This window comes from Rhinolophus sinicus, chromosome 16 (genome assembly GCF_057876585.1).
Source record: "Rhinolophus sinicus isolate RSI-liver-muscle chromosome 16, RSI-T2T, whole genome shotgun sequence".
Taxonomy (NCBI): Eukaryota; Metazoa; Chordata; class Mammalia; order Chiroptera; family Rhinolophidae; genus Rhinolophus; species Rhinolophus sinicus.
In genome coordinates, this window is record NC_142516.1 from 8,912,784 (window position 1) to 8,926,996 (window position 14,213).

At 44.5% G+C, this 14,213-nt stretch overlaps 1 protein-coding gene across 14 annotated transcripts in view; it reads left to right on the top strand.

Moving 5' to 3' along the window:
* MAPKAP1 (MAPK associated protein 1) overlaps positions 1 to 14,213 on the top strand; it is a 216,611-nt gene that overhangs the window by 182,269 nt on the left and 20,129 nt on the right. For all 14 annotated transcript variants that reach the window (XM_074331014.2, XM_019728586.3, XM_019728585.3 and 11 more), the window contains one exon: positions 9,927 to 10,064. In XM_074331014.2, the coding sequence (XP_074187115.1) occupies positions 9,927 to 10,064 (138 nt within the window). The remainder of the gene's footprint in view (positions 1 to 9,926; positions 10,065 to 14,213) is intronic.

A 14,213-nucleotide genomic window follows, 5' to 3' on the forward strand; every position in this document is an offset into this window, starting at 1 on the left:
TGACTGAGGAAACAGACTTGGAGTTAATGAAATAATGTGATGTATATAAAGCACTGAGTGTTTACTGGCACGTAGCTATGACTTAGTAGGTACTGACTCTTTCCCTCACCCCCAGCCGTCAGATACACAGTGGGATATCCAGTCCCAGTAGGAGAACTGGGACTGAAACTCAGTCCCATACGCCACGGCCAACCCATCATGGCACAGCTGCCTCTGGCATTGCTAACTGGCCTTCACAAAGGAAGCAGTTACTTCCGTTTGGCCAGGTCCAAAAGTTCTGCACATCCTGTCTGTCCCTGTCTTTCCCGGCACGTGGACATCAGTGTCAGTGTAGCATGGGTGCTGCTGTCACCCTCCAGCCATTGCTAGTCTGTCACTGCACTTATGCGCCCTGGGCCCGGACCAGACCTCAGAGTCATTCCCAGCACAGCCCGAGAAGCGGCCCCTACCAGTCCCTGCAGTTGGTTCTTAAGTTGGAATCACTTTTCCATGCCTGCTCTCCCAGCCGGGAAGCTCGCCAAACAAAGCCGTCATGCCAGCCCATTCCTGTATTTCTTAGAAACATTCTTGGAATTTTTCATCTTGTCTGCTTCCCCTCTGTATTGGGCCTAAAAGTACAGATGCTCTTTAAGTGTAGACCTTGCCTGAGCTCATACCAAGTTGAGGGTTTGTTTCCATTAACTCGATCTCGCATATGCGTGATCCTAATGGCCGACCATAGGATCAGGCACGAAGACATGGGTACTACCCAAACATGCCAGGGCTAGCGGGTGAAGTAGGTTTGGGGAAAAGCGAAACGAAAACGGTCCTTTGGTGAGTGCCAGCCGTGATCTAGAAAGCCCATAGCATACTGTCAATGAGTATTTGTTGACTGGCTGGCAGAAACTGGCTTAGGGTGCACCTGCCAAGGGGCTCCCCAGAAACCTGTATAAGAAACAAGGCTGAGGACCAAGGCCTCACCATAGTGTGCCTCTCACATGCACAGTACCTTCAAGCAGCGCTTGTCCCGACCGTGTGTCAGAATCACCAAGGCCCGGACCTCAGCCCAGACCTGCTGGCTCAGAACCTCTAGTTAATTGTGGGGTTTGGGAAACGCAACCTCACTGTGTTCAGAGAACTTTCTTGCCCTTATCTCTGTCCAAGGCGTGCTTTTACTGGCTGGGCAGCTTGGCCCAGTTTTCCTGACTCAGTCTCAGACTGAGAAGTGCTTTGGTAGTTGTACCAGTTGTGCTAACTTGATTCCGTCACCTTATCGTTTGTCAATATAGACTGTCCCCATGTCACCAAAGAGAAAGCTAATATACCATGAATTCATACCGTAATATGAATACACAATATACCACGAATTCTATCTGTGTCATATTACATATATCGTCTAACATAATTCTTTATAGATATACAAATTCTTTACAGGATTTACAGACAAAGACTATGTTATAAAATAATCTCTACCTAAAGGTTACCTCCATTATCTCTTCGTAAAACAATCCATATGTATAACAACAGCACTCGTGATCACAGTAGTTATATATCAGCATTCTTGAGGACAACAGCACATACCTTAGAGAAGGCAGAAAGGTTTCATCTCATAAACCGACTCCAATCAAGTTCGTAATGGCTGCCCGGAGCATTATGCTGAGGCAGCATCTCGAGCTGTGTCTGAGGGCAACAGAAAGAAACTCTGTGATTGATTAAAAATGCCTGCCCTGGGCCTGACCATGATGAGAGGCAGCGTAGCTGCCATCTGTTGTCTTCCCCGGTTTATCTGTCCTATTGCAGTTACTGTTTAACCCCCAATTGATACCTACAAGCCAGCACTCACGGAAGACCTTATTACGGGTTATTTTTTAATACACAACACGCAAACTTAAGAAGCACATTAACAGCACCGACTACGTGAGTGAAAGCAAAGAGCTGTGGCCTGGACTTTATTACTCCTCAGGCGCACTCTGACGCTGAAAGTAGTTCCGTGTGGCTGTGTGAATAAAATATGTGCCCTGTTATTTTCCGATGGGTTGCCTATATATAGGTGTATATGTAGTTCAAGTAATGATGTCATCTGGAAATGCATGTTCTTAAGAGATGGATTGATCTGCCTTTCACGTTTCTGTTTCATTTTCTTATGGAATACGAAGGAGATCACCCTTCTCCATTCAAAGGCACTAAAATGATCATGAGGAGACATGCATCGTGCTTAACTCCCAAATCCCTGGGTCTGTTGAGTCATGTGAGGATGGCAATTGTAGTATTTAATGATTGTTCTGTCCCTATTGTGGCAGCATTTTCTAAACCGAAATGTGGACTAGAGCTTAACAAATACTAATGAACTTGTGAGAGAGCAGGGCAGGTACCATCAAGATGCCCAGAAAAGTCCTTTACTACATGAGTGCTTAATGCATTGAGGGGCCTGAGGAGAAACCCCCCGACGGGGAACGTCAGGAGCTCTAGGTGCTCTTGCTAACTGTATACCTTCCTCTAGTTGCCTGCTCCCAGACCTACCCTGTGAGAATTCCTGCTGAGTAATCCAGGTTACCAGTGACATTGTGTCTGGTTCCTCAGAGGGCTGAGAATAAATTGAGAATTGGAAAAAGTTGAGAACCACCGGCATCCTATAATTCATGGGAATAGGATATGTGAGATTTCATCAAGGTTCTGTGCTCTTTTTACCACGTCCTCATCCTTGGTACTTGACCTCCAGCCATGAGCCTGGGCCTGACCATGAGGAAGATCTGATTTCCCCCACTCACTAACTGATACTATTGCAAATTCTCTTAGGAAACGGCATTACTGCTTCCTAACTCCCATTGCAAGCTCATCTAAGGAGTCTATTTCCCAGGAGAATACTTAGTTTGGGTATCTAACTGTCCCGGTATTAAATCTTTGTAACTGCCTTTTCTACAGAGAGAATTTAGGCCTCATCTGGCATTCTGAGGATAATGGTCCAGTCAGGTACACTTAGATTTGTCACTGGCCACACACTGGAATTGGCAGCATTTAGCTGTGGCTCCCAAATTGTTTCAGATGGTTAGCCCCTTAAATGGGACCAGTGATCCTCGGCCCCAGTGCCCCTCTTGCTCTCAAAAATGTGAAGCTCTACTGGGTCTCAGTTTAGTTGTGACCCACAATATGCTTTTGTCATCTTTTGGGGGTTCTTAACATACTGCAGAGGCAGTGCTTTTTACACTGGCGTGCATTTGATCACTGTGTGAATATACCCACTATATAAACAATGTGTAGTGAGACGAGAGAGCTGGTCTGTTTAAACCCTGGCCAGGTGGGATGGCGATGTGAATTATGGTTACAGCTTTGTCATTAATAGGTGACATCAGACAAGCCATATCCCTGCCCTGAGCCTCAATTTCTTCATATGGAGAATGAAAACCCCAGACTCAGTGATCCCGGAGGTCTCATTAAGCCCAAACAGCCTATGTGTCTGATCCTGTGTGTAAATTCAGACAAGTTCCAAAGATTTCCCTGACCGCTCTGTGGACGCTATCGATTGGCCGCGGACACTCAGCAAAATCCACTCTCACAAAGAGTTGTTCAGTGTCACTCCCGGGGGGCTTTTCAGGCTTTCACAGGCTCTAGGTAACCTGAAGACAAGAGGATTGTAGAATTGTATAAAAAACTACTCCAGGATTTAACAAGAGTGGGGCTTTTGTAGTCTTACATTCGAAGTTGTAGGATATTGATGAATGAACCGCAGCTTGTGATGTCTGAGCAAATAAACAATAACTCAGGAAATACACTGAGGCACGGAATGTCAGATGCCCTCATTTTTGCCAACTGGTGTTTGAACTTCCTAGAGGGGCACTTGAAGTGTGCCTCCCGGGAGGCTGTGCCTCGGCGACGCGGGCATGTTCCTCTGGGTAGGAAACAGCTGTGTGTCGGAAGGAGCTGCTACCGGAGACCTGGGCTTCAGCCCAGCTTTGCTGTTCCCTGACGTGGCCCGCCCTGCGCAAGGACATCATTTGACCTTTAGGCTCATCATTAGTAATAATTTTAGCAATGATTGATTGAGCCCTTATCATGTACTAGGCACTCTGCTATGTTTTTTCACATTTCATCTTCATGACAGCCCAGGAACTGGTACTGTTGTTACCCCATTTTACAAAGGGAGAGGTCAGGCTCACCAAGGGAGAAGTGACTTTGCCCAGGATAACACCAATGGAAATGTGCTGGCAAAATCACGATCTCCAAATGAATAACTTGGAGACCTTGCGGGATGGGCGTTCCCTAGCACAAGTGTCTCCATGACACCGGGTGTAGGACTGTTCCTCCTGATGTAGAATTGAACTCTTGGAGGTCACAGGGAAGAGGTGTCCCCATTGACACTCAGTGATGGAGGTTATAGGAAGAATTCACTTCCAGGGTCTGAGGGCACTGGTTTCCCCAGCTGGACAGTCGTCCTGGATCCCGGTACCCCCGAGGCTGGGGTGTAGAGCAGGTCCCTCACCACCACCCAACTAGGGCCAGCAGGTCCCGTGTTCACATCCCTCCTGTGGCTCCGTGGGCTCCCCCGTTCTGACCCTTGTCACTGGGTCTGTCACAGCCCAGAGCCTGGCTCCTGATAATCACGGTCAGGAGAAGCAGTAATGTGGGTCACTAGCTGTGTATTGATCACTATCCAATGCTCTTTTCAAATTTCATATCCCTTAATCCTCACAACAAGCCCGTGAGGTCAGTGCTGTTGTCATCAGCGTTTTACAGCAACTTGGCCTACGTCACATAGGAAGTAGAAGAGCTGAGATCTGAACTCAGGACTCTCAGACTCCAGAATCCCTGTCCCTAACCTCTCTGCATCCTGCCTTTAAATCTGCAATGGCCTACAACTGCCTTCCTGGTAGGGGCGTAGTAAGCTCTCAGTAAGTCTCTACACAAAAGGCCTGGCACAGGACTGCTCAAAGGCGGTACCCAGGCTGTGTTAGCAGAAGAGGATACACGGTGCTAATTTCCTTGTATGGAAATTTTTTGACTCTTTAAAACAGACAAGGGTCACCTTGTAAACTCTAAAGCCTTAGATACATAGTTTCCCCAGAGTGTTGTGTATACATTGGAATTGCATTTTTGTTTATTTAGAGCTGTCTTGTTAAGGAAGGATTTATATGCTGGCGCTGATGTAGGACAGCAATCAGGCAGTGTTTTCTGCCTTTGACAGTTGGTGTGATAGTTTGCTTCCAGTGAAGTTTGACTCACTGTATCTGGAAGCTGTCAGAAGTGGGAGCATGAAAAGGTCATGACAGATGGCTGTGGATAAGTGGCTAGGGGAGGAGAGCTGGTAAGGAGACAAATGGCCTTCCTTGTTTTCCAAGGAAGGGACTGACCCTGGCCACTTTGGGCCAGCCGCCATGCCCCCTCTCTGCTCACCTGCCATTGCTGTGGTAAGGTGGAGCCTGCCAGGCACCACTATGAGAGTGGCACCAGGTTGGGCATAACGCAACTCATGGGAGCCTTTCCCGCAGTCAGTCCCTGGGTGCTTGAGAACTGCTGGAAGGAATTAATCACTTTCCGTGATTATCAATTACAGAATTCCAGCATACTCCATTTTCCACATTTTAAAAGTTGGGAAAGAGGTACTAAATTCTGAAGTTGAAACTGAAAAACATGTGAACTTCTAAAATCACTTGTTTTCATGTTTGGTAAAATTTTTATTTTGGAAAAATACAGAAAAGGAAAGGATATAATCCTACTAGCCAGAGTTGACTACTGTTACCAGTTTGGAGCATATCCTTTTCATCTCTTCTCTATAAATATTTTTTTCTGTCCTTTTCACATAACATCATAAGAATTTGCCCAAGTCAAAGCTTTTCTTACACATAATTTTCATGGTTGTGTTGTGTTCTATCACGGTTGGATTAACTAATCCTGTATCAATGGCCATTTAAGTTGGAGAAATGTAAACTTAACAAAAGCCAGCTTCCCTTGTTTTCTTGGGCGTATGTTTATAATTTGAATTGCTTAAAAATAGTGCATAACTAACAATTTTAAGGAGTGCTTCTGCCTTATTTCAGTGACTTCCATAAAAATGTTAGCCAGGGAAATCAAAACTATGTTCAGTGGTCAAAAAGATAGATATTGATAGGATTTCATGTGCCACTTTGCATGTATGAACAAAAATAGGTGTGCGTTTATTGGCACCTATTGGAATATTTATTTGTTCCGTGGTGAGAATTGAGAGAGGACGCCAAAGACTGGCCGGGCAGAGTTCCTTATTGTCATCTCGACTGAATGCGGCCGTGCAGAGCCATGGAAAGTACCATTCTTGGGAACCAGAAAGCTCTGGGTGTGGAAAATAGCCTTTCCTCCTAAAAGCTCTCCAACCTTATCCACCTCTCCTAGGGTGTGTTATGTAAAACACCCAGCACAGTACTTGCAGGATCGTGTAGTGGCTGAGAGGCCAGAGCCTGGAACCAGATTACCTGGCTTTCTTCAAATTGCAGCTTTGCCGCTTTTTAGTTATGTGATCTTGGGCAAGCTGCTTAACCTCCCTGTGCTTCAGTTTCTTCTATAAAATAGGAATAAACATAGTAACCAGCTTCATAAGGCTGTTGTGAGATTTGAATCAATGCACACAAAGGATTTCCAACCATGCTGGCACGTAGTTGGTCCAGTTAACGTTCACCCCTCTTTGCCCCTGGCCTGGGCTGTGGCACCCACCTCCTAACTGCTCTGCTGTACACCAGGCTGCCTCCTCCCTCCAACCAAGGAGATCTCAGACTCCCAGGCCAGGGACAGAAGAGGTCTCTCCTTCCACGCTGGATTCTGCAGGCTTTTTCTTCAGCAGTGCGGCCTGGGTGTGAATTGCCTCAGGCCCCGCTGGACTGGAAGCCTAGGGCTGCCACTTCCCCAACAAGAATGAACAGGGATCTATGGGGCCACGTGCCCTGCTTTAAGGAGCTGAGACTCAAACACATCTCTAGTAAGATTATTTAATGTACAGAAGGATTTTTCCCATCTGGGAAGATTCCCCCACAGGTTCCTTGAAGTAGTGACTCCTCTAGGCAGGCGAGTGTTTTATAGATCATTAACTACTTGACTGAAAGCCTGCAGGGCAGAGAACCTTAAAACTAAAGTGCTGGGGGCCCCTGCCAATTACAGATCAATCCAAAATGAAGATAAAGTATCTCTGGAACTAGAAGTCAGTGGGAAATGTGATTTGATTAAAAAAAAATCTGATTTACGCGCAACTTTTTTGGAGCACACCAATTGTTTAAATGGTGTTCCACCTGCCTGCCCATCTCGAACCTAATGCATTCATCTCCCACGTCTTCATCCCCAAGCCCCAGACTTGGGGCTCTCCTCTGTGATCAGTGACTGCACAATAGCCCCAGGAAAGGGCGTCATTGGGAAGGTGTTCTTGTGGCCCGAGCTTAGGCAATTGATTAGAGATACAGCTCGTAATGGATGAACTATACAGTAACAATTTGCAGATAAAAATAATAGAAGTTAAAGTGTACTTTACATGATAAAAGAAAGATGAAAGAGGATGAGAGTCTGTTACATCTGAGATGGTTACAAAAGTCCTGCTTTGTGAAGTAGGCTCTGTTGAAAAGATTGATGCAATGGGGAGTGACCTTGGCTTGGAGCAGGAGCTGGTGATGTATGTATGAGCATCCCTCTGCTAAATGGACCCAGATTTGTAGCACTAATATACATGGGAGCCCAGAACCAAACTCAGTACGGCAATAAATCAACAGCCACTTTGGGTGTCATTTCTGGTTTATATTCCACTATTGTTCTATCACTTTAATTCATGTCACTATCATCTTTTCATCTGGAACAGTTTTATATAATTTTCCAGTGGAGTTACCTGACAAATCCTATCAAATTAACAAGGTACATTAACAATATTGACTGACTACGATTTCAGGAGTTGCAGGGCCGTAGAACAAAATTTTAAAACCCTGTCTCTCCGGTGATGTCCCCCCCCACCCTTTCTGAGAAAGAAATGTGGGAAGGGTTTATTCCACATAAGAGATATGCACATTTATTTTGCTCTGCTCGTTTTGACTTTTATAAATGTCAAAATAAAAAGCAGGAGAAAAAAAAGCAGAATAAGGAGGGGGACCCCCCCCTAAAAAAAAAAAAGCGCTACCAACAACCATGGTGTAAGTACTTTTCTTCTGTCAGGGAACTATAGAAATGTCCAGATCTTTAACAATTAATGACCAAATTGGAGAGAAGCATGTAACTGGATAGTCGTAATCTATTTTAAGTGAGATGTAATAAAATTGGTCTCCTGATGCCTTCTCACCCTCCTGAAATCATCTAGACCTGAATGTACAGAGTCAATTGGACTTACGACATTATGCCTAATTGAAATACGGTATTCCTGAAATATGTCTAATGACAAATTCCAGCAACCAATTAATAAAAAAATACCAATTGTTCGTCTTTTCCAAAGACCCCCGAGTAATGACCAGGGTTAAGCGACTGTACTGCATTGTCTCCTCCGAAGACGGCAGACAAGACCTCACCATGGTCTGTGTCGTCCTGCCTTTGTCTGACTGCTATCTGAGATTTCTCCATTCATAAGTTAAATTAGAACGCAGTGTGTGGCAGACCTGTTCACTAGAATTGTGTTTCTATTTGTTTTCTTTTTTAATTTTAAATTTGCTCTCCTACTATGACATTGTGGGGTTTCTTGGTGGGTTTTTTTTGTTATTGTTTTTTATTGAGCCGTTTCTTTTATCTGCTTTTTCTTTTGCCTGACTAAGTTTTCTCACATTGTATTGAAAAATTTCTAAGTGTGATCCATGGATGAAATCTGTTGACTCTGTCTTTTCTGTTGCAGTGTATGTACATTTGATTGTTTTACTTCTAATGTCTTCATTTTGCTCTTTTTACTTTGACCCTGACCTTTAAACTATGGCCTAAAAATTAATTACTTTCAAGATTCCATCTGGGTCCCACTCTGGAAGGCATATGAAGGTTTTTGTCTCACTTCATGAACAGAAATCCTCAGTTGTGATCAAAAGAAGAGAAAGAGAGCATCTAGCCTAGATCGCAGGTGTCAGGCTGAGCACACACTGCTCGGTGACACCAGGAGAGCCGTCGCTGTTCATTTCCAGTCATGGCGGAACGCCTTGCATCCTGGGTGTTACCTTTGTTCTCCTAACACCTTTGCTCCCAGTTACTGCGCAGTGTGTCATTTCTTTCACAGTTCTGTAAATGAAACCTGAAGTGCCAGTATTTAACATTCTGGATTCCTGTTATAAAGTCTTTGTTGCATAAAGCTCATACCCACTGCTCTCTCTCCCTCAGAGAAGTGACCTGAAGCCAGGCTCCAAGACTTAAACTTGGAATATTTTATGTAAAGGACCCTTTGATCCTCCTGTGACTGCCTTTAAATTTAGCTTGGATAATTATTTAGTGTCAGAGAAGGGAAGAGAGAGATTTTTTTCCTACTTTTAGTGTGTAAGATTTTTCTGGATCAGAAACTCTTCACTGGTAGCTTAGCCATTTAAGCATAGGTGGTATTACAGATTTATCTGTCCAACCCAGATCTTATTCTAGAAGAACAACAATAAAAGACCGGTGATTGTAATTGGTTTTAAATGAACCTTATATTGTAGTTTATTTAATTATAATGTAGAGGTAATGTAGGATTGACATAGTGTAGGTTAACTGTATTGTATCTGTGTTAAACATCTAAGAAGTCATATTTCGTAATACCTTTGTATATAGTCTTTGGATGCCCCCTCCCCGACTCACCCACCCAGGAAACCAGGCTGTGCAACTTCCGTGTGCCATTTGGCGTCTCCTTATGTCTCTGTCTTAAGCCCATGGCGTTCCCCAGAGCCCTAAGACAGAGCTCATGTTCCTCCAATTTAGGATTTACAAAGCAGGTCAAATGACTACACTGAAATCACTTACACCTTCCAATTCCTGTGGCTTCTTTTTCTGTCCTCCCCTCGGCCTTACAGGTATCTCTGGAGACAAAGTAGAGATAGACCCTGTTACGAATCAGAAAGCCAGCACCAAGTTTTGGATTAAGCAGAAACCCATCTCAGTCGACTCTGACCTGCTCTGTGCCTGCGACCTTGCTGAAGAAAAAAGCCCCAGTGAGTAGTCCCTTTTATTTATGTCTCCTCTCTCTCTTCCCCTCTTCCCCTCTGTGTGCTGGGTGCCAGGAGAATATATTACTGCTGTGTCCTTTTTTCCTTGGGTCTGTTTAATTCATTACCAGAAATTTCTTTTAATCAAACGGGATTGTGTTATGGTGCACAGAGCCTGACATGAGTCCCCATCCTGTTCCGTCTTGATGGCAGCAGAGAACCTCACAGCTCCTGACCCCAGTAGCCCCACTCTGGGAGCGGGGGGCAGGAGGGGGAGGGAGAGATTCCTGCTGCGAGGCTGCAGTCACCAGAGCCCTCATTTCCCTTTGTGCTCCCTTCCTCTTCCCATTTGGGGGACTTCACCAGTTAGACCTGGACCTGCCTGCCGTCCTTGCCAGATCGAGGGAAGCTGGGAGATTTCCTGTGGCAGCTGAAGACTAGATTTAGATATCCATCACGCCGGAAGTGTCAACACCCTCTAGATTATTGGCAGTTGCACGACCTACCGGCTCGTTATTAAACTCCTGCCTGGTCCTGCAGAAGAGATCGCTGCCGGGTTGGCACTCTGTTTAAATTATGAAGGTAGATACAGTCTGGTTGTATATTTTGGCGTATTATATTTTTGCAGTGAAGTAATTGAGTGCAGCGTTAGATTAATCATGTTTTGGACTTCAGTCCCCTCGTGGAGCAGAAAGGACACAGATCACACTGAAAGTCCTCCATGGAAGAATGAAGATTAAACTGGAAGGACTTGTTAGGTGCCTAGAGAAGGCTATGAGATGGTGGTTCTAAGCCTGGCACTTACCAGCATTGCCTGTGGAGCCTGTTTCAAATGCAGTTACCCACGGCCCACCCCAGTGGGTTCTGATTTGGTGACTTGGGAGTACGACTTGCATCTAATTTTCATTAATCCCCTCTTTTGAGAACGATTTGAGAACAAATGTTATAAGGAATGAAATACTCAAAAGGAACAATAAGAAATGTAAAGGCCAGCAAGTGTTTATAATATGGTTCAAGTTGTTGAGATAACACTGACCCAACAGGGGTCCAAAGAGCACAGAGCCCCTGAAGAAGGCCTACGGACTGGGCACACGCCACGTTGGGTGGGCATCTAACTGTTTTGTCAAATCCAGCTCTGCTGGGCTGCAGTCTCTTCCTTTCAACTCATTGTTCTTTAGCTTGGTGAGAACTTAGTGGTTTGGTGGGGAAAGGAGTAAGGCCACGCCCACCGCATTCCCCGCCATTTGCATCATCCCAGTGAGGCTTCGCCTCCGTGAGGGGGCTACTGGAAGGGGCTGGGAGAATATTGCCTGCTGCTCTGGGGCCCTTGCCCCACCGCTGCCAGATTCCCTGTGCCTTTAGGTAAATACCTTCCTAATTCCTCTCCCTCCAGCTTGTTGGCCAATAAAGATGTCATTGTTCTAGCATCTTTCTTCCCAAGAACTCAGGATGCTTTGAAAAGGAACATTTTATGAATTCTCCGTGTGTCTGAGAAATGAGAGACTATCACTCACATGTTGCAGAGAGGGATAAGCTGGAGTGGAAAGGTTAGGAAAAGAACTAGAAACAGGGTTCAGGTTTCCCTCACGTCGAGACACTCATTGCGCCAAGGAATGCTGTGATTCAGGCTCTGAAAGGTGGAGGATATAACACCTCCAGCACAGTAGGGAACGAAGAAAAGATGCACAGCCATCACCTCCCAGTTGCCTCTTGGTATCAGTCACTCAAGAAATAATTATTACGTCTCTGTAGGTGAGGACAGGTGCCAAGCATTGGGGGTACAGAGCAGACGTGGGCCCCACCATTTCAGTATTGACAATCCAGCAAGAGAGTCTTTTATCTTCTTCTCAGACCTAGTGGATGGTTCTGTGTGAAAACCCGCATGTGGGTCTTATAGAGGTTTCCTCCTCCCTCACTCTGGTTCCAGAAATCTGGAAATTGTGACACTTTCCTGAACAAGGAGACACACTGCCCCAGGAAAACACTACTTAAGTCCCTGCCATTACCACAGTGCTTTTCAGACCATGTTCCTCAGAGCTCTCGGTTCTCAGGGCCTCAGGGGCGTGTGTGCGTGCGTGTGCGTGGCTAAGTTGGGCATAAGGCTTCCCCTTCAACCAGAAGAGCTCTACTTTTTCCTATTTTGAGATTTGCATTTAAAAAGCCAACTGATAAAAAGGATTTTGCTGCTTTGAAAAAAAAAGTTTGAAAGGTACAGGCTTACAAAATAAAATTCAGACGCCTCAGCGTAGCCTTTACAGACCTACTGGTTGACCATTCCAGGCTCAGAGCCCATAATTCTGCCCCCTGAACTTGGGCTGTGGCCAGTGTGAGCTACTTGCACACAAACACACCTCAAAGCCTGTGCTTCCGCCGTTCCCACTGCCTGGAATCACCCCATCCTCACCCTCTCGTCTGTGGACACCTCCACTTCCCCATGCCCAGCCCACTCATTTTTCAAGATCCAGCTGAAATGTCAGGCTCTCTGTACCTTCGCCCCCAGGAGTTTGCACACACCGCTGGTAAAGCACCTCACACACTGTGTTGTGCTATCTGTTTGGGGTCTGCCCCCACCCCCCACCCCCGGCCATCGCCATGCTGAGCTGGTTTCTGTGTTCTCAGCTCCTAGCACAGTGCCTACAGGGGTGTCCTCAGTGAATGTGTACTTTCTTAAAATTGAACTTGATGGGGCCAGAACTTAGAAACCAAAAGTTACTCAACGTTAATTCATGTTGTAAAATGCCCAAAGATGTATTAAATGAATCGGCTTGATGCCGTGTTTTTTTGTTGTGTTTGTTTGTTTTATGATTTCCAGTATCTTCATCAAATTAATTCAGTGAGTTAATGTAAAAAGTTCATCTTCGAGACCATCAGCAGACCACGGAATTAATCTATAGGGCTGCTGCTGCTGCTTTTTAAAAAGGATTAATAGTAACCCTTTTTATCTTTTGTGTCTGTTGAACCTTAGAAAAAAGTTATTTTAACAGCACTAAAGAAATGAAAGTCACTATATTTCATAAGTTTAGCCTGTGATTTTTATCAGCATAGTGATGTATGTTTGTAGCTGAGTTTACATCAAAAATTATTCTTGGGACCTTCTTGAATGAATTATGGCAAAGAGAGAGAGTCTAGAAGTAGATAAGGTTTTTGATTTCTGCAATATATTTCCTTTTTCATGTTTTTATCTCTCGTAACACAAGTGTCTTGCCAAAGACTGGAACGTGTGACCAACTGGAATAATTTAGTTGTGAAAACAGAGCAGACGTGTTATTAAACATCCTTCTTTACAGAAGGCATTAAGTGTTGGGAGGATAATGAAGTTGTTCCCATTTCTTACTTGAGACGTGTTTGTCAGAATTTTGAACAAAAAAGAAATGGTATTTAAAACCTTCGAATATGGCCAGTTTGCAGTGTTTATTGAGAAAGCCACTGTCAAACCATTAATTTGGTCGTCATAAGGAACACAACTCAAGTTTAATTGATGCCATATCCAAAAAAGTATGTGAATAGCTGAGTTGGCAAAGAGACTGAGCATTAGAGCACGTGCAGTGAAACACATAATTACGTATATTGTAGAATCAGAAAGACCCAGACTCTGAAGCCATACTCCATAGATAGCAGTTTGTGGCTCTTTCCTTCCCTTAACTTCTCCCTCTTAGGCTGTGTTCTCAGAGAGAAGATTTATTGCTCTGTCCCTGTGAATGTTTAAGAACCTGGAACTTAATGGCTAAATAGATACATGCCTTTAAAAAAAAAAAAAAAAAAAGCCAAACATATATGAATATGGACTCTTACAAGAGTTAGTTGAGAAAATCTGGGTATCGAAAGCCCTGAGAAATTAAGACTAAATTATGCCTTTTCAGATCTTTTTTTAAAGCCGTATGCTGTCATTATTATTCAAATCAGTGATTTCTCAGTCTGGTTTTGCCATGCCTTAGGATATCTTTTGCTCTTTTGAAGGATGTCACAAACCTCTAAAAGATGGATAAATTTTAATTTACTTTAAACAAAGATGTGTACAGCACATAGGAGAGGAAAGTGTTTCCATACCAGAAACTACCATGGTTAAATTGTCAGAGAGAAATAATTCTCCCTCGTTGCACAGGTCTAGACATAGGCTTTGAATGCAGTAGGCTCTCTTTTTAATGACTAGCCTCG